Here is a 26,048-nt window from a genome sequence, read left to right on the forward strand (position 1 = left end):
ATCTGAAGGTAGCTGCAACATTTCTGGTGATGGAATAGATGAATGAAACACTGAGTCTGGACCAGGAGATATCGGTGTATTTGGTGTGACGGGTGATTTCAATGAGGTTGATACACGAGCTGTGGATAAGCGAACAAGTGAGGTAGATCCACGAGCTTTAAATGTATGATCAAGAGGTGAAGAGCTGGCAGACTTTAAACTAGAAACTGAAGAGGTGTTAGAGCTGGTAGATTTTATCGAAGCAAGTCTCGTTTTTGCATCTAAATTTCCCAGGAGATAGTTAAATTGTTTTCTGCAACAATCAGTAAGCGGCCTGTTTTTTACATAATCTCGTGCACAACCAGGATGAAAATGCTGTTGACAAGTGTTACAAATAACAGATGATTTAACAGGTCTCTTGCATTTAACACATGTGTCAGGCACTAATGGCATAACCAGAAGATTGGAAGTAAAATTACTTCTCAATACACACACTGTTGGTACTTTGTAAATTCTCAGGCCGTAACAATTTGATGCTCAGAACACACTGTAGATCTTTTATAAGTTCTTGAACTATAGTAATTTGATGCCGAGAGTCAATTTGATAACAATTTACCAACAGAGCAATAATCGAATGGATGATATCTATCGAACCTAGTAAACCTCAAGTGAGAGTTGACATCAACTGACGCTAATTTGGCTAACAGCCCACTGCACACTAAAACCACTGTCAACTTAACCTCTTCAATGATGAGCAATTTATATTTAATTATTTTGCAATCCACAACGAACAAATAAGGAAAATTTATATAACAATCTGCAGATTGCAATTTGTTGCTTGCAATATTTCTGAAACAAAAAATGCCCGGGGGCAATTTACAGCAGAAAAATATTCCAAAGACAGAGCGAAAAATTAAGCGTGTTTATGTACTTACGGAGAGAGAGAGAGGGGGGAAAGAATTTCTTTAAATACGTTCTTAGCTTACCTCTACATAGCAAAAGTAATATTTTTACCAAGTTTTACATTTCTAAGTTCTATGGTTCCCGAGATTTCGTGATGAGTGAATATATAGATGGGAATCCTTCGATGAACCTTCGAGTGGGTGGGTAGGAGTGAGCGTGTGGGTGCGTGGGAGTATGTGAGTAGATTCTTAGCTGAATGTAAAAGAACATAATCCGTCTAATATACCCGGTTGAAATCCACGAAAACAAAAGAATCAAGAGAAAATGCTTGTCTTTTGTTTTTATTAGCGGGACAAATATTCATAAAAGTAAAACAGCAATAAAAAAATGAATGAAAGTTGGAATTCGAAAAATAAAAAGTCATAAACCATCTAGGGAAAATTTCGCATCGAAAGGTTGTAGCTTCATGCAGTAGTTTCAAACGCAGCCCCTGTTAAAAGCGGAAATTAAAATTCCAATTTTAAAAGGTTCTCCACAGAAGTTACATTTCGGCACACCCTAATATATATATATATATATATATGTATATATATATATATATATATATATATATATATATATATATTAGGGTGTGCCAAAAGACGATATTTTTTTTCACTCTTAGCCCAAAATATGATAGGATATGTCTAAACAAAAATTCTGTCAAAAGGCCAGCTCTTAATTTCAATTTTAAGAGCTCCTTCATCGAACTTTAAGTTTTCCCATATAAATAACATGGAAAGTACGGTTTTAAACAGTATTTTACCCTGCAAGCTGTGAAGAAAATTTTTTTTGATAAAATGAATGATTGGACCTTTTTAAGCATTCAATTTCTGAGAAAAAATTTCATTGAGTCATAAATCAATCGTCATTATTTAAGTTTTTACGGATCTTTGAAATTTGAATTTTTTGAAAATTTTACGTTTTTTGCATTTAACAGCCAAACTATTGGAGATAGAAAAAAAAATTAAATAGCAATTTTGTAGTTCGTTTGATGCTCTATAACAAAGTTCTTAACAATTTTTTTGTATAATCAATAACAAAAAAGCTACAGACCTACAAAGTTTTGTTTTTATTATTTTTCACTTTTTTCAATTGAACTATCGATGATATAGAAAAAAAAATTTAGTATAAATTTTTTAGTATATCAAATTTGCAACAAAATTGTATAGGTGAGATTTTTCGTATTATTGATGGTTAAAACTTACAGGCTCAACAAATTCTATTTTTGTGATTTTTCATCTATATCATGTAGTATATCAATAATATGTATAAAAAATTAATAAGAAATATAAAGTACATTCAATTTTTTACAAATTTATGCTTGGTAAACTTTATATACTGTCTGCAGTTCAATATCGTTACAATATTATTGTTACTTCAGTAATGTTTTGCGTTAAAGAAATATTCAATGAATACAAATTGAGTGATTATCGAGACAAATGGTTAATTTTTCTAATCAGCAAGATTGAGATTCCTAGATCAAAAATTGTTTACTAAATTCCAGTAAGAATCAGAAAAACTACAATAAGAATTTGTGAAATAGAACCCTCCTTCAAGTTGTTTACTATGACTAGATTATTATAATTATGGTTTATGATGAAATATACACGATTAGATTAAATAATGATGATAATAAATTTATAATTACTTTGCAAATAAAACAGATAAAAAAGTTTTTTATAGTTTTGATTATATATTTAGACTCTAAAGAAATATGTTTCCTTTTCAATATCAATTAATCGCAATTTAACCTCTCCGTTTAAAAACTCAACATTTCAAAATACTATTTTTTGTCTCTCGTTCAAGCAGTTATTGATGAAAGTACCGCCTTTCAAATATCACTAAAAAATTAAAAAAATTCATTTGCTCCTTTAGACTTTTGACTAGTAGTCGAATTTAACTAATACTGAAAACTGACATGAGATTTAATACTAGATCATAGTGGTTTTTTCAGATAACAAATGACTATTCGTTGTAATGTATAATTTGATCGTAATTTTTGAAATAATTTTCTAAAACTTAATGAACATTTTTATATTCCAGAAAAAGCATGACAGAGATGATTATAAAGAGCTTTTGGAATTAGTGTTAATATTCTTAGGTGGTACTCCGAAAAACGGGATCAAATTTAGAGCTCCAGGACCAAATCATCATGCAAGATGGATGGCTAAGGCTCTATATGCTTTAAAAATCTTCATTTTTAAAAAACAGTTTAAAGTCAATGCAACTGAAGTAAATGGACTGAGATATGTCTGCTCATTTCTAGTTAATTTCTACACGGTTTCATGGTTTAATGCACCTTCTGCGATAAAGTCATCCTATCAAGATTTGAATCTGATCAAAAATCTTTATGAATTCCGTTCTGTCCATAAAAAAATATCTGAAGCAGCAACGGTGACATTTTCAAGACACTTATGGTACTTGTCAGAAGAGTTGGTCGGGTTAGCTTTGTTTGATGACAGAGTTTCCTTACATGCTAAGAGACAAACCGTAACTGCAATAAAAACGCGAGAAAGTAATGCTTCGAATTCAAAAAAATTTATCGTCAAAGACGTAAGCTTATTATTATCGAAAAACATCGAAGATTTTGCTAGCAAGCAATCTCTATTTTTGTTTGAGCAGTATCAATTACCGTATCAATTTATGGACAAGGATCCAGAGCTCTGGGCATTTGATCAAGATTATCTACATTGCAAATATGTGTTTTCAGACTTAAAAGTTGTCAACGATCTCGCTGAAAGAGGTGTTGCATTAATCCAGGACTACAACAACTGCTTAACGAGAAATGAAGAACAAAAACAATATTTATTGCAAGTTGTCGAAGAACACAGAAAAAAATTTCCTTACGTTACCAAAAATAAAATTGTAGCTACTTATTCAAAGAAATAAAAAAAATTTAACTACACGATTGAAACTATGATAATCGTTTTTGTCTGTTATTTTTATTAAGTGATTATAAATTTATTATCATCATTATTTAATCTAATCGTGTAAATTTTATCATGAACAAAAATTATAATAATCTAGTCATAGTAATCAACTTGAAGGAGGGTTCTATTTCACAAATTCTTATTGTAGTTTTTCTGATTCTTACTGGAATTTAGTAAACAATTTTTGATCTAGGAATCTCAATCTTGCTGATTAAAAAAATTAACCATTTGTCTCGATAATCACTCAATTTGTATTCATTGAATATTTCTTTAACGCAAAACATTACTGAAGTAACAATAATATTGTAACGATATTGAACTGCAGACAGTATATAAAGTTTACCAAGCATAAATTTGTAAAAATTGAATGTACTTTATATTTCTTATTAATTTTTTATATATATTATTGATATACTACATGATATAGATGAAAAATCACAAAAATAGAATTTGTTGAGCCTGTAAGTTTTAACCATCAATAATACGAAAAATCTCACCTATACAATTTTGTTGCAAATTTGATATACTAAAAAATTTATACTAAATTTTTTGTTCTATATCATCGATAGTTCAATTGAAAAAAGTGAAAAATAATAAAAACAAAACTTTGTAGGTCTGTAGCTTTTTTGTTATTGATTATACAAAAAAATTGTTAAGAACTTTGTTATAGAACATCAAACGAACTACAAAATTGCTATTTAATTTTTTTTTCTATCTCCAATAGTTTGGCTGTTAAATGCAAAAAACGTAAAATTTTCAAAAAATTCAAATTTCAAAGATCCGTAAAAACTTAAATAATGACGATTGATTTATGACTCAATGAAATTTTTTCTCAGAAATTGAATGCTTAAAAAGGTCCAATCATTCATTTTATCAAAAAAAATTTTCTTCACAGCTTGCAGGGTAAAATACTGTTTAAAACCATACTTTCCATGTTATTTATATGGGAAAACTTAAAGTTCGATGAAGGAGCTCTTAAAATTGAAATTAAGAGCTGGCCTTTTGACAGAATTTTTGTTTAGACATATCCTATCATATTTTGGGCTAAGAGTGAAAAAAAAAAAAATATCGTCTTTTTTTGGCACACCCTAATATATATATATATATATATATATATATATATATATATATATATATATATATATATATATATATATATATATATATATATATATATGCTATATATATATATATATATATGTCGGGTATAACGCGGCTTGTCACGACGATAGCATCGCCAATTTACAACGGATCTCTACCAAACTCAACATACTTATTCTACCAATAAATACTGAAGTCAAGTTCGAAGATGAGCTCAATCGGTCAAATAATTTAGAAATGCCAGGATTTTTAAATTTTCAAAATTATAAAAATTCATATTTTTTGAATATCTAACTTGAATAACTTTGGAAGGGGATAACTTATCGAATCTATGTAAATTGCATCTGAAAGCTCTTTAAATAAGCTTTAATTTGAGTACCATAACATATGTGTAGTCTTGAAATTAAGTCTTATTCTGCTATGCCAAATATGAAATTTGCTGTTGCACTCGTTTTTGTTCATAATGAAATCTACTTCCATTTCGGCTGCCGAATGGCACTTTTTTTCATTTTGTCATGACAGAATAAAATAATTTCATATTACTCTCAATTTTTCACCCCTCTACGATCAACCCCTATTTTTTATTTGTTAATTATAAACTTTAATTTTTTGGGAATTTTTAACTTCCCGCTAAGAAAATCGAAGATTTTCAAAAATCGGGAAGTTATTGTTTTCACCCCGTTTTGCAAAAATCGAGTTTTCATCAGATCTTGACGTTTTAAGGTCACAGGAAGCTTTCCTGAATATCCCCGCGAGGTTGTCACGGTGTGTGTGTGTGTGTGTGTGTGTGTGTGTGTGTGTGTGTGTGTGTGTGTGAAAGTATGTGAACCGCTTATAACTTTTGAACGGCTTGACCGATTTCATCGCGGTTGGTGCCATTCGAAAGGGCTTGACCAAACTTAGATTTTGAAAACTATTTGGACCGATTCAGATCAATAGATTTTGAGAAATCGTAAAAAAACTGAAAAAAAATTTTTTTTCAAATGTGGTTTTTTTTGGAATAACTTTTAAACGGCTTAAAGGTTCAATCCCAAAAACTAATCAGCTTTTAACCTCAAAAAACCACGTCGATCGCCACCAGTCCGGTCAAAATCAGTTGATTCGTTCGAGAGATATCGTGAACGAAAGAAAACTGAAAAAAGTGTTTTTTTGGAATAACTCCAAAATTCCTAGCGCGATTAATTCAAAATTTAAGATTCTTGTGAGGCTTGGATTATCCAGATAGCTTGGATTGGGACTCGAACCCAGAACCTTCCGAGATATCCTCATTAACCCAATATTTCCCGATGTTCACACTAGGGTGAGCCAAAAAAACTAACCTATCGAATTTATGGGTTAAAATGAACCTGTATATCGAAAAAAAAATTTCCCTGCAAGGCAGGATTTATAGATTAATTTTGAAAGGTGTCGGTGAGCATTCAAAGTTTCCCATTTAAATGACACGTAAAAAAATCTTTTTTCATTAAAAATAATATAACTTTTGAAGTGCTTGAGATAAAAATTTTTTGATGGTAGACTCTTGAAGGGCATTAAATTTCCTACAAAATCATGCCTGGTTCTATTTTTAAAGTCAAGAATTCATATATTTACTGGTCATGAAAATTGAGCAAAAAATCAATACAAGCAATTTTAGGCATTTATTGTTAGAAATTTTTATATTTGAGGAAATAAATGACTTTGAAACGAGATAAGTAGGGGGGGGGGGAGGTATACAAGTATTATTTGTGTAAAAGCGTGGTTTAAAGCTTCTTGTCCGATAAGCGCTCCGGCTCAAGACTTAGATTTCTTGAAGAAGTTAATTAAATATAAAAATATTATTGAAAAATTCCAAATGCTACTGTATCAACATTTTTGCGACATTTAAGGTATCTGACAGAAAAACTTGCTGCTATATGTCATTTTTAGATTCGAGTATTGGTTCAGAAGTTAAAAAAAATGATAAACGTGATTGAAAAGAAAGAGAACAAAATTGATGAAAAAAAAAATAATATTATCTAAAAATCAACTCGACACGATTTTTTCCAAAGACATCAGTTATTTTATCACAAATATGTACAAATATGTACAAAGAAAGATTTGATAGTGCAAAAAATCGTGATTATTTCCGGAATGTTCGAATAAATTGTTTTCTATGTATAATGAACCTCAGTCTAAACTGATAAAAAATTCAATTTGATCCAAAGAGAAGAATGAAATCTAAACCTAGAAAACCATTTCAAAGAAACTAATGTTCTTGAGTGAAGATAACAAATTCTTAAGTCAAGAACTTTTTATTGGCCTGAGTAAATTTTTATTGGTTCACAAATTTGTTCTTTGGACTCAAAAGCATCAATTTCTTCGGAATGGTTTTCTTAGTTAAAGATTTTTTTTCTTGGATCAAATTGAATTTTCTAGCAGTATAAACACTAAGCCAGATAAGAATAAATCGATGATACAAAAAAATAAGGAACTCCTAATCAAATTATCAGCCTTTGAGCCTTGGTTAAAAAAATACGTCTAACAGTCAAAATCACATAGAAAAATTGTAAACTTGAGCCAAGGAAATTTGTAGGAAGAGCTAAGTTGTTTTGGAACAAAAAAAATATATTATTGAGAAAAGAAAATTCTCTTGACTTAAAAAGTTCTTACTTCAATCATTATTATTATTTTTTTTGCTCTTCAAAATATTTTCTTGAGTCAAGGAAATAAGTTCTTCATATGAAAAATTTTTTCTTATTGTACCTCTCTAGAGTAGGTTTTCTTAACCTCAACTCAAAAAAATATTGAGAAAGTTTCTTGAATGCAGTCACATTTTCTTAGAAAAAAAAATTTCCAGCTCTACAGATTTGATGAAAAATATCTACAGTGCAAAATGGAATTCTAATTTATTTTTTAACCATGTTCAAAATATTTTGTGGAAAAAAAAAACTTTTTTTTAATTTTTCGAAAAAAAAAATCTGAAAAACGGTTGACCTAAATGGCCATCCCTGCAACTTCCCGCTAAATTCAATTATCAAACGCATGCGATCTTGTCGCTGGTCCCGATGTTTTTGAGCTCTTTGAGCTCAAAAATGAAATTTTTGTGTTATTTTGAGCTCTCCGAGCTAAAAATAAAGCAATCCGATGCTTTTGAGCTCTTCGAGCTCAAAAGTCTGATGATGGTATCATGAAAGAGTATTTGCTAAATTTTTAATCTGCTATAACTTTTGAAAAAGTTAACCGATTTTCACATAGTTAGGCAGCAATCGATGCAGTTTTTCAAGTTTTATAAAAGAGTATAATAATAAATAATTAACCGGACAAGTAATGTAGTAGTAATTATGGAAAAATACTTTTTTGAGAATTTTAAAAATCGATATCTCGAACAAAAAACCGATTTTCACGAGCTTGGTGGTGATTTATGAAAAGTGTAGAACTAAAAAAATTGACCTGATGAAACATTTCGAAGTTATTACAAAAAAACGCTTTTTTCAATTTTTTTCGACAACGATATCCTACGAACGCATCAGCCGATTTTGACGCAATTAATGAGAAACAATGCAGGTGTTCAGCTGATTAGTTTTTAGAGTCGATCGGTAAAGTCAATTCGGCGATTTTTTTAAAAAACAAAAAAAAATCAACGTTTTTTTTCACTTTTTTTGCAATTTCTCGAAATCTACTTGTCCGAATCGGTTCAAATTTTCAGGAAATCTTATTTTTTTTGTAGATTTCTCGAAATCTTCCGGTCCGAATAGACCCAAATAGTACTCAGAATCTAAGTTTGATCAAGCCGTTTCGAATAGCGTCAACCGCGATCGAATCGGTCAAACCGTACAAAAATTATGAGAGGTTTACATACCCACACACACACACACACACACACACACACACACACACACGCGCGCGCACGCACACACACACACACACACACACACACACGCGCACACACACACACACACACACACACACACCTCGGGGCAGAAGAGATACTGCTACCGGGCGCGTCTCCCCGAGCGGATGGGAGAACGCTCGCTGTCCTTGGATGACACTTAATCTCTTAGTTGATGAGGTACAGCGGGTAGGAGCCAAGCAAAATAACCAAACAAAATACGCTCCCGTGGACAAAACTCCCCTTTAATGGGTTGGTCGCACTAACTGACCTAACAAGACGATCGTTCTCTGCTGTGACCCACTGGGAGTGACCGGAACCTGTATCGTAGTTTCCGACGATGCAGGCCACGGCTGATGTGAGCTTGCTCTACCGAGGTGTAAGTTGCAGCAGTGGATCAGGAGCCAGCCACTTCGGGCCTTGATCAGGAAGTACGCAGTGAGTGTTAGAGATCGGAATCTTCACCGCTCCGAGCGAGTCTAGTCCGTCCGTGTATTCCGGGACTGGCTAAGTGTCGACTAGGCCTCAGGGAACTGGGGTAGGAGTACTATCTCCGAGGGTACACCCGTTCCTAGTTATGGCAACCCGCTCCACTCCGTACGATGCGCTGGTAAATCAAAAAAGTATGAGTAAGTTACAGGAAACAAACATGAATAGAAACGGGCTTCATGCTCAACAAGCAGCGATTGAAGCAAGCGCTGACATGAAGAGAACGCAAGCGTTGGAGCGCCTTAAGAAGCTAACCATTGAGCTGCAAGAGTTTGTCCAAACTAAGGTCAATATCCACAAGGAGATAAAGACCAAGACAACCGGTGTGGTCAATGCTCTTGGAAGATTTAAGAAACTGGACGAGGAATGGCAGTCATCACGACGCCGCATTGAAACTGAAACTGAGACGGAAGAAGCAATGGACACTGGAGCCGACGGTGACGGTGAATCTGCTGCTGAGGACAAAGGTGAAACTGACACAAGGTCTGGAAAGAGAAAGGACCGAGATTCGCCAGAGTCAACCGACAAAGTCACAAAGAAGAAGGACTTGAAAAAAAGCCCTCTCCAACGACTGGCAGGGCAGGGCGACGAACCCAAGAAGACGACTGACTGGGAAAAAGTACAGTCTAAGAAGGAGAAGAGAAGGCTAGCTAGAGAGCAACTCTCAAAACAGCCGCCGAAGGAGCCCAGGCCAGAGCCTAAGCAGAAAAAACTACGCAAATGGATCAGACCCGACGCACTGATCATCCGCCCGGCCGAGAAAACAAAGTATGCCGAGATTCTGCGTCGTATAAAGCAGGACGTCCTAGATGAGCAGGTTCGTTCAACTGTGGATAAGATCAACAAGTCCAGAAGTGGGGACTTGTTGATCACGATTTCGAGGAAGAGCACTGACAAAGGCCAAGGTCTGCAAAAGACGATCGCGGACATCCTTAAGGAGGAGGCCAAAGTGATTTGCAAAGGGCCACAGGAGACCATCGAGATCCGAGATGTCGATGACGACACGACGAAAGAGCATATTCAGACCGCTCTAAAGAGGGAAGCTGGAGAAAGTTGTGAAATCCCACTAGAGGCAATCAAGATCCGTAAAGCCTTTAGGGGTACACAGACAGCCACAGTGTCACTACCAGCAGCTGCAGCACAAAAGTTACTGGAGGGAAACTGAAAAATAAGGATAGGCTGGTCTAATTGCCGAATGAGAGCAACGAAGAGACCCATACAATGCTTCAAATGCTGGCACTTTGGGCACTTCGGATCGCAGTGCAAAAGCGAAGTCGACCGGTCTAAACTCTGCATAAGGTGCGGAAAAGAAGGACACAAAATTGCTGATTGTAAAAATTCAGCTAAATGTGCACTGTGCTTTGAACGGCACGGCGTAGAAAAAGCGGCTCACCATGCAGGCACGAACAGATGCCCCATCTTCCAAGAAGAGCTCCAGAAGATAACGAAGCCAAGAACATGAAGATAGTGCAGCTCAACCTCAATCATTGTGAGGCTGCGCATGACCTGCTCATGCAAACTGTGCGCGAATTAGAGGCAGATGTAGCACTTATAAGTGAGCCTTATAGACATCTGAGTAACCAACCCTGGGAATCCGACAGCACTAACAAAGCCGTCATCTGGTCCTGCGGTAAATGTCCTTTTCAGAGAACAGTCAACAATAAAGAAGCTGGCTTCGTAGCAGCATGGGTAGATGGCCTCCGCTTCTACAGTTGCTATGCACCACCTAGTCTGTCTAATGAGCATTTTGAAGACTTCCTTGATCGGCTAACTGAGGACGCAAGAAAACACTTTCCCGTGGCAATAGCTGGTGACTTCAATTCCTGGGCAACAGACTGGGGCAGCAAGTTCACTAATACACGTGGAAAAGCACTTCTCGAGGCAATGGCCACTCTGGACGTGATTCTTCTTAATACCGGTGACACGTCAACGTATACTAAGGGAAAGGCAAACTCAACTGTCGACCTTACATTTGTCAGCAGTTGCTTAGCTCGAAGAGGTTTTTCTTGGAAAGTATTGAACATCTATACAGCCAGCGACCATAGTGCGATACTATGGGAAATATCAACTGGCCAGAAACTAACAAGAGACAACAGGAGCGCTAGCGCGGTTGGGTGGAAAGTTAAGTCTCTCGACCCCACTGCTTTAGTAGTAGCCTTAGACTGCAATCCGATCATCGAAGAAACTGCTGAAGAGAAGACCAAGGACCTAATGAGAAGAGTCACCCAGGCTTGCGACGCTAGTATGTCTCGGAAACGTCGCATAAATTCAAGACCTTCAATGCACTGGTGAAACGATCATATTAGCATTCTACGCTCAAAGTGTCTTAAAAAAAGAAGAAAGTCTCAGCGCGGCTACAGACGATCTAACTCCGCAGAGCTGTTGGCAGAGTATAAAAAGGCCCGTCGAGAACTGAACAGAGCCATCAAAGAAAGCAAAAGACGTTGCTGGAAGGAACTGGTCGCAGAAGTTGAGAAAGATCCATGGGGCAGACCGTATAAGGTGGTTATGACCCACTTGAAATGCGAACCAATGCCATCACCTACGTGTCCACAACTCCTAGAGAAGATTGTTACTACGTTGTTTCCCCAACAGCTGGTATTCACCTGCAAGTTGGAGCAGCTCAATTCTGAAGACATCCCAACTATCACGTTGGACGAGTTGATAGAGGCAGAAAATCGAGTAGGGAATAATAAGGCGCCGGGATTGGACGGAATTCCTAATATTGCTCTGAAATCAATCCTTAGGGCAGCACCAACATTATTCCTGGACGTTTACGATACATGCCTGAAGAAAGGGACTTTTCCCCAGAAGTGGAAACAGCAACGGCTAGTGTTACTTCCGAAGGGGAAAAAGCCGCCGGAAGAACCGTCATCCTACCGACCACTCTGCATGTTAGACACGGCCGGCAAGATATTCGAGCGCATAATTCATCAGAGAATAGAGGCTTTAGTCGATCCACTCCTAGCAGAGAACCAGTTTGGTTTCCGAAAAAGACGGTCAACTCTGGATGCTATCAAATTGGTTGTTGATATAGCCAAGGATGCAATCGCCGGAACGAGATGGAAAGGTGGAAAGAAGAAATACTGCTTGGTGGCTGCTTTGGACATCAAGAATGCCTTCAACTCCGCTAACTGGGACTGCGTTATGCGGGCTCTAGAAGAAAAAAACATACCAGGATACCTTCGCAGAATAGTAGCGAGCTACTTCACGAACAGGCTCCTGAAATATGACACGACGAATGGTACGGAAGTGTACGAAATCTCCGGAGGAGTGCCACAGGGATCAGTCTTAGGTCCTCTGCTATGGAACTTCATGTATGATGGCCTCCTGAGAATAGCATTGCCTACGGGAGTCAAACTTGTAGCATATGCGGATGACGTAGCTGTCGTGATTGTCGCAAAGCACCTCGAAGAGATAGAAATGGCATTTGATATTACATTCAGACGAGTCAATTTGTGGATGGACATGATGAACTTGCAACTAGCCAAGCATAAAACCGAGGCAGTGCTCATCACCAGTAGAAAAACGGTAGAAACCATCAAGTTGAGAGTCGGAGAACAAGAAATCACATCACAACCATTTATCCGTTATCTGGGAGTGATGCTGGATGCACGACTCAACTTCAAACAGCAGGTGGAACATGTCAGTGCCAAAGCGTCAGTAGTGAGTGCTAGTCTCGACGGCTGATACCTAACATCGGAGGCCCAATGCAGAGCAGGAGGCTACTATTGTCATCAGTAGTCACATCAGTGCTCACTTACGGAATATCCATTTGGGCTGATGCACTGGAAACCCAAGAATCATGGAGAAAAGCTGGACCAATATACCGACTGAGTGCCCTACGAGTAGCTAGTGCCTTCCGCACTATATTAGAAGAATCAGTGTGCGTCATTGCTGGAACCCTACCTCTTAGAGTTCTAGCAGAGGAAAGACGGGCCCTTTACCAACGAAAAAGGTCAACTGCACTGAGCCCGGAAGAACTTAGAATTGAAGAACGGCAGAAGAGCATAGGCCGATGACAACTACAATGGGATGCTGCAGAGAAGGGTAGGTGGACGCACCGTCTCATACCTCGGGTCGACATTTGGCTTAACCGGAATCACGGTGAGGTCAATTACTATCTTACGCAGATGTTGTCGGGACATGGGTGTTTTCGAGAGTATCTACACCGCTTTAAGCACGATGACTCTTCGGAGTGCCCGTTCTGCCCAGGAGTTGCTGAAGATGCGGAGCACGTCTTCTTTGTATGTCCTCGTTTCGATCCACAGCGTGAAGAACTGGAGAGGATCCTGAACCAGAGAATGCAACCAGATTCACTAGTAGAAGCAATGTTGTCATCAGAAGCTGCCTGGAACGCTACCAACACGTTTGCAACAGAAGTCCTTAAAGACTTGCGTTCCACCGAAAGAAAAAGAGCAAATAGCAGAAGATAGAAGGAAGATAGTTAACACCTTAGCCACCAGAAGGAAGAGCAGTAGCTAGATCCTCCCTTCACGAAGTAATGCCTGACGGCGGTTTCCATGAGGGATTAGAGGAAAGAAGGAAAAGGGGTTTAGGGTTTAGTGGGTAGGGGCGTTAGTGTCGAGTTTTAGTATGACGCTGCGTCGAGTCGCCACATATCCAGGCCAAACAGCTATGCTTAGAATCCGTAAAAAGAATTCCCCCCCTACAAAAAAAAAAAACACACACACACACACACACACACACTTGGGGCAGAGGAGAAACTGCTACTAGGTGCGTCTCCCCGTAGCGGATGGGAGAATGCTCGCTGTACCTGGTACAGAGGGTAGGAGCCAAATAAAATACGTTCCCGTGGACAAAACTCCCCTTTAATGGGTTGGTCACACTAACTGACCTAACAAGACGATCGTTCCCTGCTGTGACCCACTGGGAGTGACCAGAACCTCGTGTCGTAGTTTCCGACGATGCAGGCCACGGCTGATGTGAGCTTGCTCTGCCGAGGTGTAAGTTGCAGCAGTGGATCAGGAGCCAGCCACTTCGGGCCTTGATCAGGAAGTACGCAGTGAGTGTTAGAGATCGGAATCTTCACCGCTCCGAGCGAGTCTAGTCCGTCCGTGTATTCCGGGACTGGCTCGACGACACGACGACGAAGGAAGACATCCAGGTCGCCTTGAAAACAGAAGTCGGAGAAACCTGTGAAATACCGCTAGAGGCAATAAAGATCCGTAAGGCCTTTAGAGGTACGCAGATAGCAACAGTCACACTACCAGCGACCACAGCGCGAAACGGCAAGATCTGAATTGGTTGGGTTAACTGTCGAATAAGAGCGACGACGAGACCGATCTAATGTTTTAAATGTTGGCACTTCGGGCACTTTGGATTACAGTGCAAAAATTAAATAAACAGGTCTAATCACTGCATCAAATGCGGTCATGAAGGACACAAGATCGCTGAATGTAAAAATCCAGCTAAATGTGCAATTTGCGCGGAAAATCCAGAAGCAAAATACCTCGCCCACTATGCGTCGTCTTTTAAAGGAAAAAATCGCAGAATGAGACTAGTTACTAGGAGCAACCGTCGTGAGACGCAACACGGACTGGATTGAAGTAATGCTAACGCGGTCCCGATCCAGTCTTCCCCGTAACATCTATAGGGAAAGAGAGAGGAGGATGTTTAGTCGGTATTGTTGTCAATATTATTGACTTCCGAGTCCGACATACCCAGGACAAACATCTCGTCCTGGTATACGTAAATGTATTTGACCTCCTCTAAAAAAAAAAAAAAAAAATCACACACACACACACACACAAACACACACACACACACGCACACACACGTACACACACAGACGTACGGAACCATCGTAAAAGTAGTCACGGAAGATTTATAAGGTCTCAAAACGTCGAGATCTGTTAAAAACTCGATTTTTGCAAAACGAGGTAAAACCAATAACTTCCCGATTTTCGAAAATTTTCAATTTTTTTAGTGGGAAGTTAAAAAAATTTTGTTTTTGTTTCAAAGAGTTACAGAACTATGTTGAAACTCGTCTTTAAATCTTTTAAAAAAGATTTTTGATAAAAATTTTTTTATCAAATTTTTGGGCTACCCCATTTTGACCCCTGCCCCGTTTCTCTCCCTCCCCCCTAGTTAGATCTAATAGGATCTGATACTGTTTGAAAAACAGTGTTTTTAACATAGATCTTATTTACTTACAGTAATTAAAAAGATTAATTATCTAATTATTCAAATAATTAATAATTGCAAAGGATAATTAACTAATTTTTATAAAAATTAGTAATTAAAAGAATTAAGTATTGAATTATTTCGATAATTAATAATTTCGAAGAATAATTACTTAATTTTTCCAAAAATTAGTAATTTGCAAGAGCAAAATTTCAAGTACTTAATTATTGAGTAATTATTTGATCCAAATTATAAGTCATCGGTTTATTGGGTAATATTCAACTATAAATTATTAAATTTTTGAAAATTGGAAATTCCTCACTGCTCAATCACTGAATGCTCTAATAATGAGTAATATTTATTGAAACAGTTATCAAATTTTCTAACATAGAGTCATTATCGGTAATTAAATAACCAAAAAAATCTATGATGCCGATCACTGCTTCAAAGGGACAAGATTTTAGATTTAAATTCAGTGAAACAAAGTACATATAAATCATAGTTAATCGAACTGCTAGTTCGGGAAACCATTGACGCTGTCGAGACTTGGCTTGATAAGCATCACCTAAAACTCGCCAAACAGAAAACCGAGATGGTCGTTTTGACACGTCAAAAATGGTTCCCATAACCATTCACTGTGGACATGGGAGGAACAACACTGACGTCAACAAGGGCCCTGCGCTATCAAGGGGTAATGATAGACGAGAAACTATCTTTCCGCGAACACCTCGACAGTGCATGCAAGAAAGCCAGCAAGACGGTGTCTAGCCTAGCACGAATTATGACCAACACCATGGGACCAAGAACAAAAAAGAGAAGAGTTCTTCTAGAAGTAGTCCACTCGGTACTACCTTATGGAGCGGAGATATAGGCAGAAATATTAAAGCAGAAGACCTACCGGCAAAGATAGCAGCAGTACAGCGGCGAGGCGCTCTCAGGGTTGCCTGCGCCTACCGCACAGTTTCCGAAGTGGCTGTATTGGTCATTGCGGGAGCCACGCCCATCGACCTATTAGCGTTTGAGAGAGCTAAACTCTATGACGCTAAAGATAGTGACGAAAACATGAAGGACGCAAGAACGAGGATAAAGGCGGAAACGCAGCAAGAGTGGCAGGACTGATGGACATCGGGAGAGACGGGTAGATGGACAGCGCGCCTGATCCCAAACATCAACGTCTGACTTTCTCGAAAGCACGGGGACTCGGACTTCTTCCTGACCCAGCAATTGACGGGACATGGGCAGTTCAATGCCTATCTTTTCAAGATGGATTTGCACAGCACACTAACGTGCAAATACTGCCCAGACAATACTGAGCACACGTTTTTCGAGTGTGATCGGTAGAAGGACGACAGAGTCAGCACCGAAGAAACAATAGGCACAACGCTCTCCCCTGAGAGCTTGGTAACCTGCATGATCAAAAAAGAAGAAAACTGGTCAGCTTTCGCAGCCTACGCGCAGCACCTTTTAAAAGAAAAAATCGCAGAAAGAGATTAGAAACCAGTAGTAACAAGACGTAGGTGTCGTGAGACACAACATGGACTGGTTCGAAGTAATGCTAACTCGGTCCCGATCCAGTCTTCCCTGTAACATCTATGGGGAAAGGAGAGAGGAGGATGTTTAGTCGGTATTGTTGCAAAATAATATATTATAATAAAAAAAAAAAACACACACACACACACACATACGTTTATACGTACATACATACATACTGTGACGTTATTTTATCGACCGGGGTCTATTTAAAATGAACGTCACTAGCGCCGACGGATTTTTGTGAGTTTTAGTCTGAGTGGTAATGCCGAGTAACGAGGTGCTACAGTTTTAGATTGAATTTGGAGAGTTGAAGTTACAGTTGAGATTTTGAGATTTTCGAGATTAGAGTCAGTTTTAGAGTCAAGTTTTTGGAAAATATTAAGGTCGAGTCATTTAAGGGTTTTATTGAGTTATTTTGAGTTTTGAGTTTCGAATTTTTAGTTTTGAGTTATTAAGTTTTGAGGCTGCAGAGTACGTGGGTAAGTCAGCGTTACGAAGGAGCGGGACTATAAGTCACCCGGTTTCGATTGACGTTAGACGCCAGTCGAACCCTTTAAGACTTCCAGGTGGAATGCCGAGGTCTGGCTGAGATGCCAGCGCTCCGATGTAGAGGAACACAACGAAAGCATACGGGATCAGTTTAAGTTACGTTTACGTTTTGCGTTTAGTTTTAGTTACTGTTATTTTGATTTTTGGTTTAAGTTACGTTTTGAGTTTAAGTTACGTTTTTGGTTTCGATCCCAGCCGTAGTCAGTTCCTGGAGAGCATCCACTAAAGGAATATCCGTACTTAGAGCTTTAGTTGTTTGATTAGGGATTAAAATATTTGGGGATTGATTGAGTATAGAAGTTTTAGTTTGTGAGTGAGTCACGGTTAAGAATAGTCGATTTTTAGACTTCGTAGAGAACAGTCGAGTTGGAGAGTTGCCCCATCTCACTACAGGTGATCGGACGTGCATACCGTTGCAGCTACAGGTTAAGATTTCAGTCTTTTGCGTTTTATTATAAGCTACAGTTAAGAATACAGAGTTGTTGAAGTTTATTTTAAATAATATAAAAAGTTACTCAGCATCGACATTGCTTATATCAGCTATCAGAATATTTTATTTATGGTAATTTGAGCGTTAATAATTAAGCTTTGGTCTTGAGATATAAGATAATCTGGTTTAAAGAAAATTTTGTATTGAGAATAATTTAGAGTTCCGTTGATAGATTTAGTTGAGATTTTTATTCGAGTCAGTAATAATTATTTATTTTATTTGTTTTATTTTATAAGAGTAAAGTTTTGTAACTTGACTATAGCGTTGATTATTGTTAGCTGTAATGTTCCAGTAATTTTGTAGTGATTTTCGATCGAGTTTGTTAATTAAGTTAAAGTTTATTGAATAAATAAGGATTTTGTTTTAAGCATGAATTTTTGGTGTTGAGAATAGAATTATTACAATTATGGATCCTCTCTTCACGAACCACCACCTCTCTCCACAAACCAGCACACTGAGCAACCCCGAAGTATTCCGTTGTCTTTTCGGTCTTTGGTTCTTAGGTCTTTATTTTGTTAAGTTTCTGTGTTTTCAATTAAGTTTACGTTTTGGCTAGTTTTGATAATTTTTAGCGAATAAAGATTCTTTGAGTTCCTTGTTCACTGGTTTGGTAATTCCAGTGCTTAAAAATTACCTGGCGCCCTATTTTTATCGAGACCAGAGACCAACAGAGACCAACAGAGACCAACAGAGACCAACAAAATCGGAAGGATAACGAAATATAACCCTGATTTCATTTGTAGAATTGTTTAGTTACGTTACCGTATACTCCCCCCCCTCTCCTCGAAAATTTGGTTATAATACATACACATACATACATACATACAGACATAGTGACGACATTGCGGGGGTAGTCAGGGAAGCCTTCAGTGACCTCAAAATGTCGAGATCTGATGAAAATTCGATTTTTGCAAAACGGGGTAAAACCAATAACTTCCTGATTCCCGAAAATCTTTGATTTTCTCAGCGGGAAGTTAAAAATAGAGTTAATATTGAAATTAGTATAAAAAAAAAAGTGAAATGTTAAATATAAAATAAATTGATTTGAGCAGATACAAACAAAAATTTTTCATTTTTCTCAAAATATTAGGCTAGAACTATGAACTTATTTTAAACTTAAGGGGGGAAGAACATCCTCTCATTTATCTCATAATTTAAAAAAAAAAATAATAACCATTTTTCGGACGAAATTTTTCGGAAAAAATCAGTGGAATTTTAAGCATTTAGATATGGACTTAGCGGGAAGTTGCAGGCATGGCCTTTAGGGCCGACCGTCTTCCTAATTTTTTTTAATGACATTATCGTATCGTTCGATTACTGAGGTACGAATGCGAGACTGTGAAAATTAGTAACGACAAATTGAAAATAATTAATAATGTTCTTTATAATTAATTAAGAATTAATTGTTGCAATCTTTTCATGATAATTTTCTTAATAATTTCTCTGAATTTATTTTGTTTAATTTCAAGTAATTTTTTTTTTTGTAAAACCTATTTCTTCCAACGACGTATATTTCAACATGGCCTACCACCCTAAATAAGGAGTAAGATCGAGCTAGTCGCAGTCGAGTTGTAATTGATAAGAGATTATTCTCTTGGCCTTCAACATTGTAACTGTTTTGCCAAATTTGAGTTATTCGGTGATCCTAGCTTGGTAAATCCTTGGGCCAGGCAACATCTAGGCATAACTTATTTATGAAGTGCTCAAAGCTTAAGAGTGTTTTGAAAATATTCTTGGACAATATATGACTGCTAGAATGATTTATTCTGACTTTGAAACAGCAAGGACTTGTTATTCGAATTTCTCAAAAGTATAATTTAATAAAGATTAATTTTTTTTTTAATAGTACATCATCCTGTAATGTGTGACGCGTGTTACAAGTCTAATTTTTCGGGATTCCGGTACCGTTGTCAGAAATGTAACTCTTATCAACTTTGTCAAGACTGTTTTTGGCGGGGTAAAGTATCTGGAGGACACACTAATGATCATGAAACGAGAGAATACAGTAGTTTTGTAAGTCATCATTTTAATTATTACAAGCAAATCACCAATAAATCGGTAATTTTTAATTTTTACCATTTACAGAAATCACCTAGCAAGCAAATTGGGCATTCTTTAAGAAAAAGCTTCAGATGCGTACCAGAAAAAGAAAAAAATTGTATTCCAAGATTTCCTGAGCAACCGGAACGAACGTTGGACTTATCTCATATTGTGTGAGTATCGAGAAAAATCTTGAATTTTTTTTTGTGACAATTAGATCCCTATTATTCTTGTCGACCCTTGAATAACTCATCAATCAATGTAAAAGTGCCATTAGAAATATAGACTTAAATTTCAGGACTGAAATGAGTATGAGTAAATACGTCAAGATCGTGAGAAATCGCCAGAGTATTTCACAAAATCGACCTTAACGAACTTAGTCATATTTAAATAAAAACCATTCGGCAGCCGAAATGGAAGTAGATTTCTTTTTCATAAAATAAATTTAAGAAAAAAAAATTACAAAATAGATGTTTTTTAGCCTAGAAATACATGTAAATATGTAAATTGAAGCTTATTTTTTCAGCAATAAGATGCATTTTACAGAATTCAAATATCTCGACGCGTTTAAAAGTTATTTGAAGAAAAAGCGATAAAAATATGGAATTTTCGTATTTTTCAAAATTTAAAAATGCTGTAATTTCTAAACTTATTGACCGATTTGGCTCAAATTTGAACTCGACCTTCATAATCGTCTGTAGAATAAGTATGTAGAGTTTCATTGAGATCAATAGAGAATTGTAGACGTTATCATGCTGACAAGCCCCGCGTTATATCGTATATATATATATATATATATATATATATATATATATATATATATATATATATATATATATATATATATATATATATATATATATACATACATATATAAATTTTTGAACCATATGTATTTTCTGACTCAGCTCATCGAGTTAGGTCGAAATACACCAAAATTTTTCAAAAGTTGCGTTATGAGGACAATTACAATAGTTAGATTTTTATGAAATCTACTAAAAATAATGAAAATATCCACTGAATTATAGCCCAATTTCGGTCATTTTTAAATAATATCTCGAAAAATTACCTAAAAACTATCTAAATAATGTCTCTATTTCGGGAACGTTTGTAAAAATTATATACCTAAAAAGAATTCTAGTTTATTTTTGTTTGTTAAATTTAACAAAGTCAAATTCTAAACGAGTAACCAATGAAATCAATTTATTAATAAAAATAAGAAATTGACAGGAGAGAAAGCAGATCCATATTTATTTAAATTTTTTAACGTTTATTAAATTATAAATTCGTTATTTTATTAAATTTTGTTTATAACAACAGTATTGAAAAGTTTTTTGATTTTGTTAATAAAAAAAATTAGAAAAACGGTTGACCATAATGGCCATCCCTGCAACTTCCCGCTAACTCCATACCCAAGCGCTTAACATTTCACTTATTTTGTTTTTGAACTCCTCGAGTTGAAAAATATGATTTTCGTGTTATTTTGAGATCTCCCAGCTCAAAGAGATCTCCAAGCTCTTCGAGCTCAAAAATCTGATAGAAGTTTCATAGAACACAACTTTTTGAATTTTTAAGCCGCAATAACTTTTGAATGAATCAACTGATTTTCTCGCGGTTTACGGAAATCAACGCAATTTTTTAAGCCCTTTTAAAAATTTTAAAGCGCGTACTCATCAAACCAAAAATTCCATAGATATTCTAAAAAAAAATTTTGTTTAATTTTTTTGGACAAAGATAGGGGAGAGTAGGGTAATTACGAACACATGAGGAAAAAAGTGAATATTAAAAATACTAAATAAAATCTCTATTAATTTATTGATTAATAACAAAGACAAAGGTTTTATTTATTACTTTTAATCATAATATTTAATTGAACTTGAAAATTAAGTAATTTTTTTGTCAAAAAAAGAAAAGAAAAGTAATAGATAAGTTAAAAACAAATAATTAATAAAGAATCAATTTGAATTAATCTCTACATAAATCACAAAGGAACCCTTTTCTTCTGCTTTCATTATCACTGCATTCTTCATGTGCCCATAATTGCATCCATAGCACATTATCCATTCTTCAGTGGGTGGTTCTTCGTATTTCCCCGCACGAAAAATACAAAAATACTCATTATGAGTTTGTTTATTTTCATTGATTTGTTTTTTTTTTGTTTTTTCGTCTTTTTGTGGTTTCGTGTATTTTTTTGGTTTTTCAACCTGCTCTTTACCAAAGAAATTCCCTACGTTCTTCACACCTTTATCAGTTGATATACCGTAGAACAGTTGGTCTGTTGAGCCAAGCTCACTGAGTCGATAGACAACCGCTACAGGCAGTTTCAAAAACTGCAAAAAGTTTTTACACGTCCAAAATTATGACGTACAAGTTACCAAGGCGTGGGCAGGACGACTAACAATTACAAGGGACCAAAGTGTAACATCTAGTCAAGTAGTCCACAGGGTTCCAGCAAGTATCAAAGAATCCAGCCATCATCACAAGAGAGTCCAGCAATCATCCAACATCCAGTGAAAAAATACAAGACCGTGGATTGTTCAAAGTTATAACCTGATAGACTCAGGCCTCCCCTAGGAGAAAGGGAATTATGACGTTATTTTTAACTTCCCTTTAAGAAAATCGAAGATTTTCGAAAAATCGGAAAATTATTGTGTTCACCCCGTTTTGCAAAAATCGAGGTTTCAACAGATCTCGACGTTTTGAAGCCCTAAGAAGCTTCCCTGACTATTTTTACGATGATGTCCGTACGTCTGTATGTATGTGTGTTTTTTTTTTTATTTTTTTTTTTTTTTTTTTTTTTTCTATTTTTATTTTTTATAGAGGAGGTAAAATACATTTACGTATGCCAGGACTTGGTGTTGGTGCCAGGACTAGGTGTTGGTGCCTGGGTATGTCGGACTCAGAAGTCAATCTTATTTTGCAACAATACCGACTAAACATCCTCTTCTCTCCTTTCCCCCTAGATGTAACAGGGAAGACTGGATCGGGACCGCGTTAGCATTACTTCGATCCAGTCCATAATGTGTCTCACGACACCTACTTCTTGTTACTACTGGTTTCTAATCCCATTCTGCGATGTTTTCTTTTAAAAGGCGCTGCGCGTAGGCTGCGACAGCTGACCAGTTTTTTTCTTTTTTGATCATGCAGGTTACCAAGCTCTCAGGGGAGAGCGTTGTGCCTATTGTTTCTTCGGTGCTGACTCTGTCGTCCTTCCACCGATCACATTCAAAAATCGGTGCTCGGCGTTGTCAATTTTGTCTGGTCAGTATTTGCACGTTGGTGTGCTGTGCGAACCCATCTTGAGAAGATATGCATTGAACTGCCCATGTCCCGTCAATAGCTGGGTCAGGAAGAAGTCCGTGTCCCTGTGCTTTTGAGAAAGTCAGGCGTTAATGTTTGGGATCAGGTGCGCTGTCCATCTGCCCGTTTCTCCCGATGTCCATCGGTCCTGCCACTCTTGCTGCGTTTCTGCCTGTATCCTCGTTCTTGCGTCCTTCATGTTTTCGTTACTATCTTCAGCGTCTCTGGTGGTATTTCGCAGAGCTCCTTGGTTACCGTATGCAGGGCAGCCTGAATATCCTCCTTTGTTGTGGTGTCATCTAGGTCTCGGATCTCAATGTCTTCTTGTGGCCCTTTGCAGATCACTTTGGCATCCTCCTTAAGAATGTTTGCGATGGTATGTTGCAGGCCTTGGCCTTTGTCCACGCTCTTCCGCGAAATCGTAATCAGCAAGTCCCCGCTTCTGGTCTTGTTGATCTTGTCCATCGTTGTGCGAACCTGCTCATCAGGGACGTCCTTCTTTATGCGACGCAGAATCTCGGCGTACTTTGCTTTCTCGGCCGGGCGGATGATCAGTGCGTCGGGTCTGATCCCTTTGAGCGGTTTTTTGCGCTTAGGCTCCGGCCTGGGCATCTTTGAAGGCTCTTTTGGGAGCTGTTCTTTGGCTAGCCTCCATTTCTCTTTCCTTGTGTGAACATCTTTCCAATCAGTCGCGTCTTTTTTTTCGGCGTTCTGCTTCATCAAGTTTTTCGGAGGACTTGGTTTCAAGTCCTTTCTCTTCGTCAATCGCCCATCTATTCCATCTGGCGAGTTTCGGTCCTTCCTCTTGTTAGGCTTGTTGGAAGTATGACCTTCGTCTTTAGCATCAGATTCACCGTCACCATCGCCTCCGGTGTCTATTGATTCTTCGATCTCCACAGTAAGTTGACTGCTCTTCTCCGGCGTAAGACGAGGAGTGAGTCGTCGAGGTGACTGCCATTCTTCGTCCAGTTTTTTAAACCTTCGAAGGGCGTTAACTACCCCGGTTGCCTTGGCCTTTACCTCTTTATGGATATTGATCTTTGATTGGACAAACTCATGCAGTTCGCTGGTTAGCTTTTCGAGGCGCTCCAGCGCTTGCGTCTGCTTCATATCAGCGCTTACTGTAATCACTGCTTCTTGGGCTCAAGGCCCACCAATACTCCTGTCCTTTTCTTGTTTTTTCGTTTCTTCCATGATTTTGAGTGATACTCCAAAGCAAAAGGTCGTCTCCGAACGCGATGCCTCCGGAAGTGGAGGGGTGATCACTCTTACATCAGAAGGAATAGCAGTAGCTAGATCCTCCTCTCACGAAGTAATGCCTGACGGCGGTTTCCATGAGGGATTAAAGGAAAGAAGAAAAGGGGTTTAGGGTTTAGTGTGTAGGGGCGCTACCGTCGAGTATTATTATGACGCTGCCTCGAGTCGCCACATATCCAGGCCAAACAACTATGTCTAGAATCCGTAAAAAGGATTCCCCCCCCTTTAAACAAAAAAAAAAAAAAAAAAAAACACACTCTCACACACACACACACATACAAGCATGCATACATACATACATACATACAGACATACAGACACCATCGCGGGAATAGTCAGGGAAGCTTTCTAGGACCTCAAAACGTCGAGATTCGATGAAAACTCGATTTTCGTAAAACGGGGTTGTAACGGGTGTTTTTTCCGCTCATTGGCCCCTTAATTAATTTAATAAAATAAAACAATACCTAGCAAAAATGATTCTAAATTAACAAGGGCGCCACCAGGATTTTGTATCTCGGTTCCTGGAACCGGAAACCAGAGCTGAGCTTATAATCTACAAGGAGAGAGAGTGGAGGAAGGTGATCTGAAAGAAATAAATTTTTATCTAACAATATATCGATATTTATTAACCATATAAAATAACAATTGGTGGTCACTCACGCACTCACACTACAATTAACAACTTAAGACTACAGCCTAACTAACGGCTGACCAGGACCTCTTAAAACTAACAGCCTAACTAACGGCTGACCAGAACTTCTTAAAATTAACAGCCCAACTAACGAATGACCAGGACCTCTTAAAACTAACAAAAATTCTTAATCCTACAGTACCCTCATATGGAGCGTCTATACTGCAGTTTCTAACTAAGTCGCGCTGTCCACCGGACACTCACGCTCTATCAAAATTCTTAATCCTGACGGTACCCTCTTATAGAGCGTCTATACCGCAGTTTCTAACTAAGTCGCGCTGTCCACTGGACCCTCACGCTCTTAGACTGTCTGAACTACTCTACTCGGCAAAACATCAACAAGTAGAGAATGTACACACTCACACACACATATCCCGCACGATCTTCACACACATAACCCGCTCACACACACACACTGGCTCTACTTTACTTTTTACTTTTGACTTATAAAATTAAACTCCAAAAAATTACAACATAAATTTTTATTAAAATTTTCAGTCATTAGCTCGCAATTAAATCGTAAACCATTTTCACAACTAATAATTAAATTCTCAAAAAAATCTACACTAAAAACCGACCCTTGAATTTATTCCAAATTATCCACGAGTTTAATACTCAACATTAAATAAAATTTTAGGAACAATATTGACGCAAAATTTTACTCCAATTTCAAATCGTAATTTTATTTCTTAAACCTTTAATAAATTCTTGAGAATACTCTTTATAAAATTCTAACTAATTTTCTGGGAC

At 37.2% G+C, this 26,048-nt stretch overlaps 1 protein-coding gene across 6 annotated transcripts in view; it reads left to right on the forward strand.

The window, feature by feature from the left end:
- LOC123260037 (dystrobrevin beta) overlaps positions 1-26,048 on the forward strand; it is an 822,761-nt gene that overhangs the window by 116,492 nt on the left and 680,221 nt on the right. For all 6 annotated transcript variants that reach the window (XM_044720962.1, XM_044720963.1, XM_044720964.1 and 3 more), the window contains 2 exons: positions 19,857-20,023; positions 20,096-20,223. In XM_044720962.1, coding sequence (XP_044576897.1) covers positions 19,857-20,023; positions 20,096-20,223 — 295 coding nt within the window. The remainder of the gene's footprint in view (positions 1-19,856; positions 20,024-20,095; positions 20,224-26,048) is intronic.

Source organism: Cotesia glomerata, linkage group LG2, assembly GCF_020080835.1.
Source record: "Cotesia glomerata isolate CgM1 linkage group LG2, MPM_Cglom_v2.3, whole genome shotgun sequence".
Classification (NCBI taxonomy): Eukaryota; Metazoa; Arthropoda; class Insecta; order Hymenoptera; family Braconidae; genus Cotesia; species Cotesia glomerata.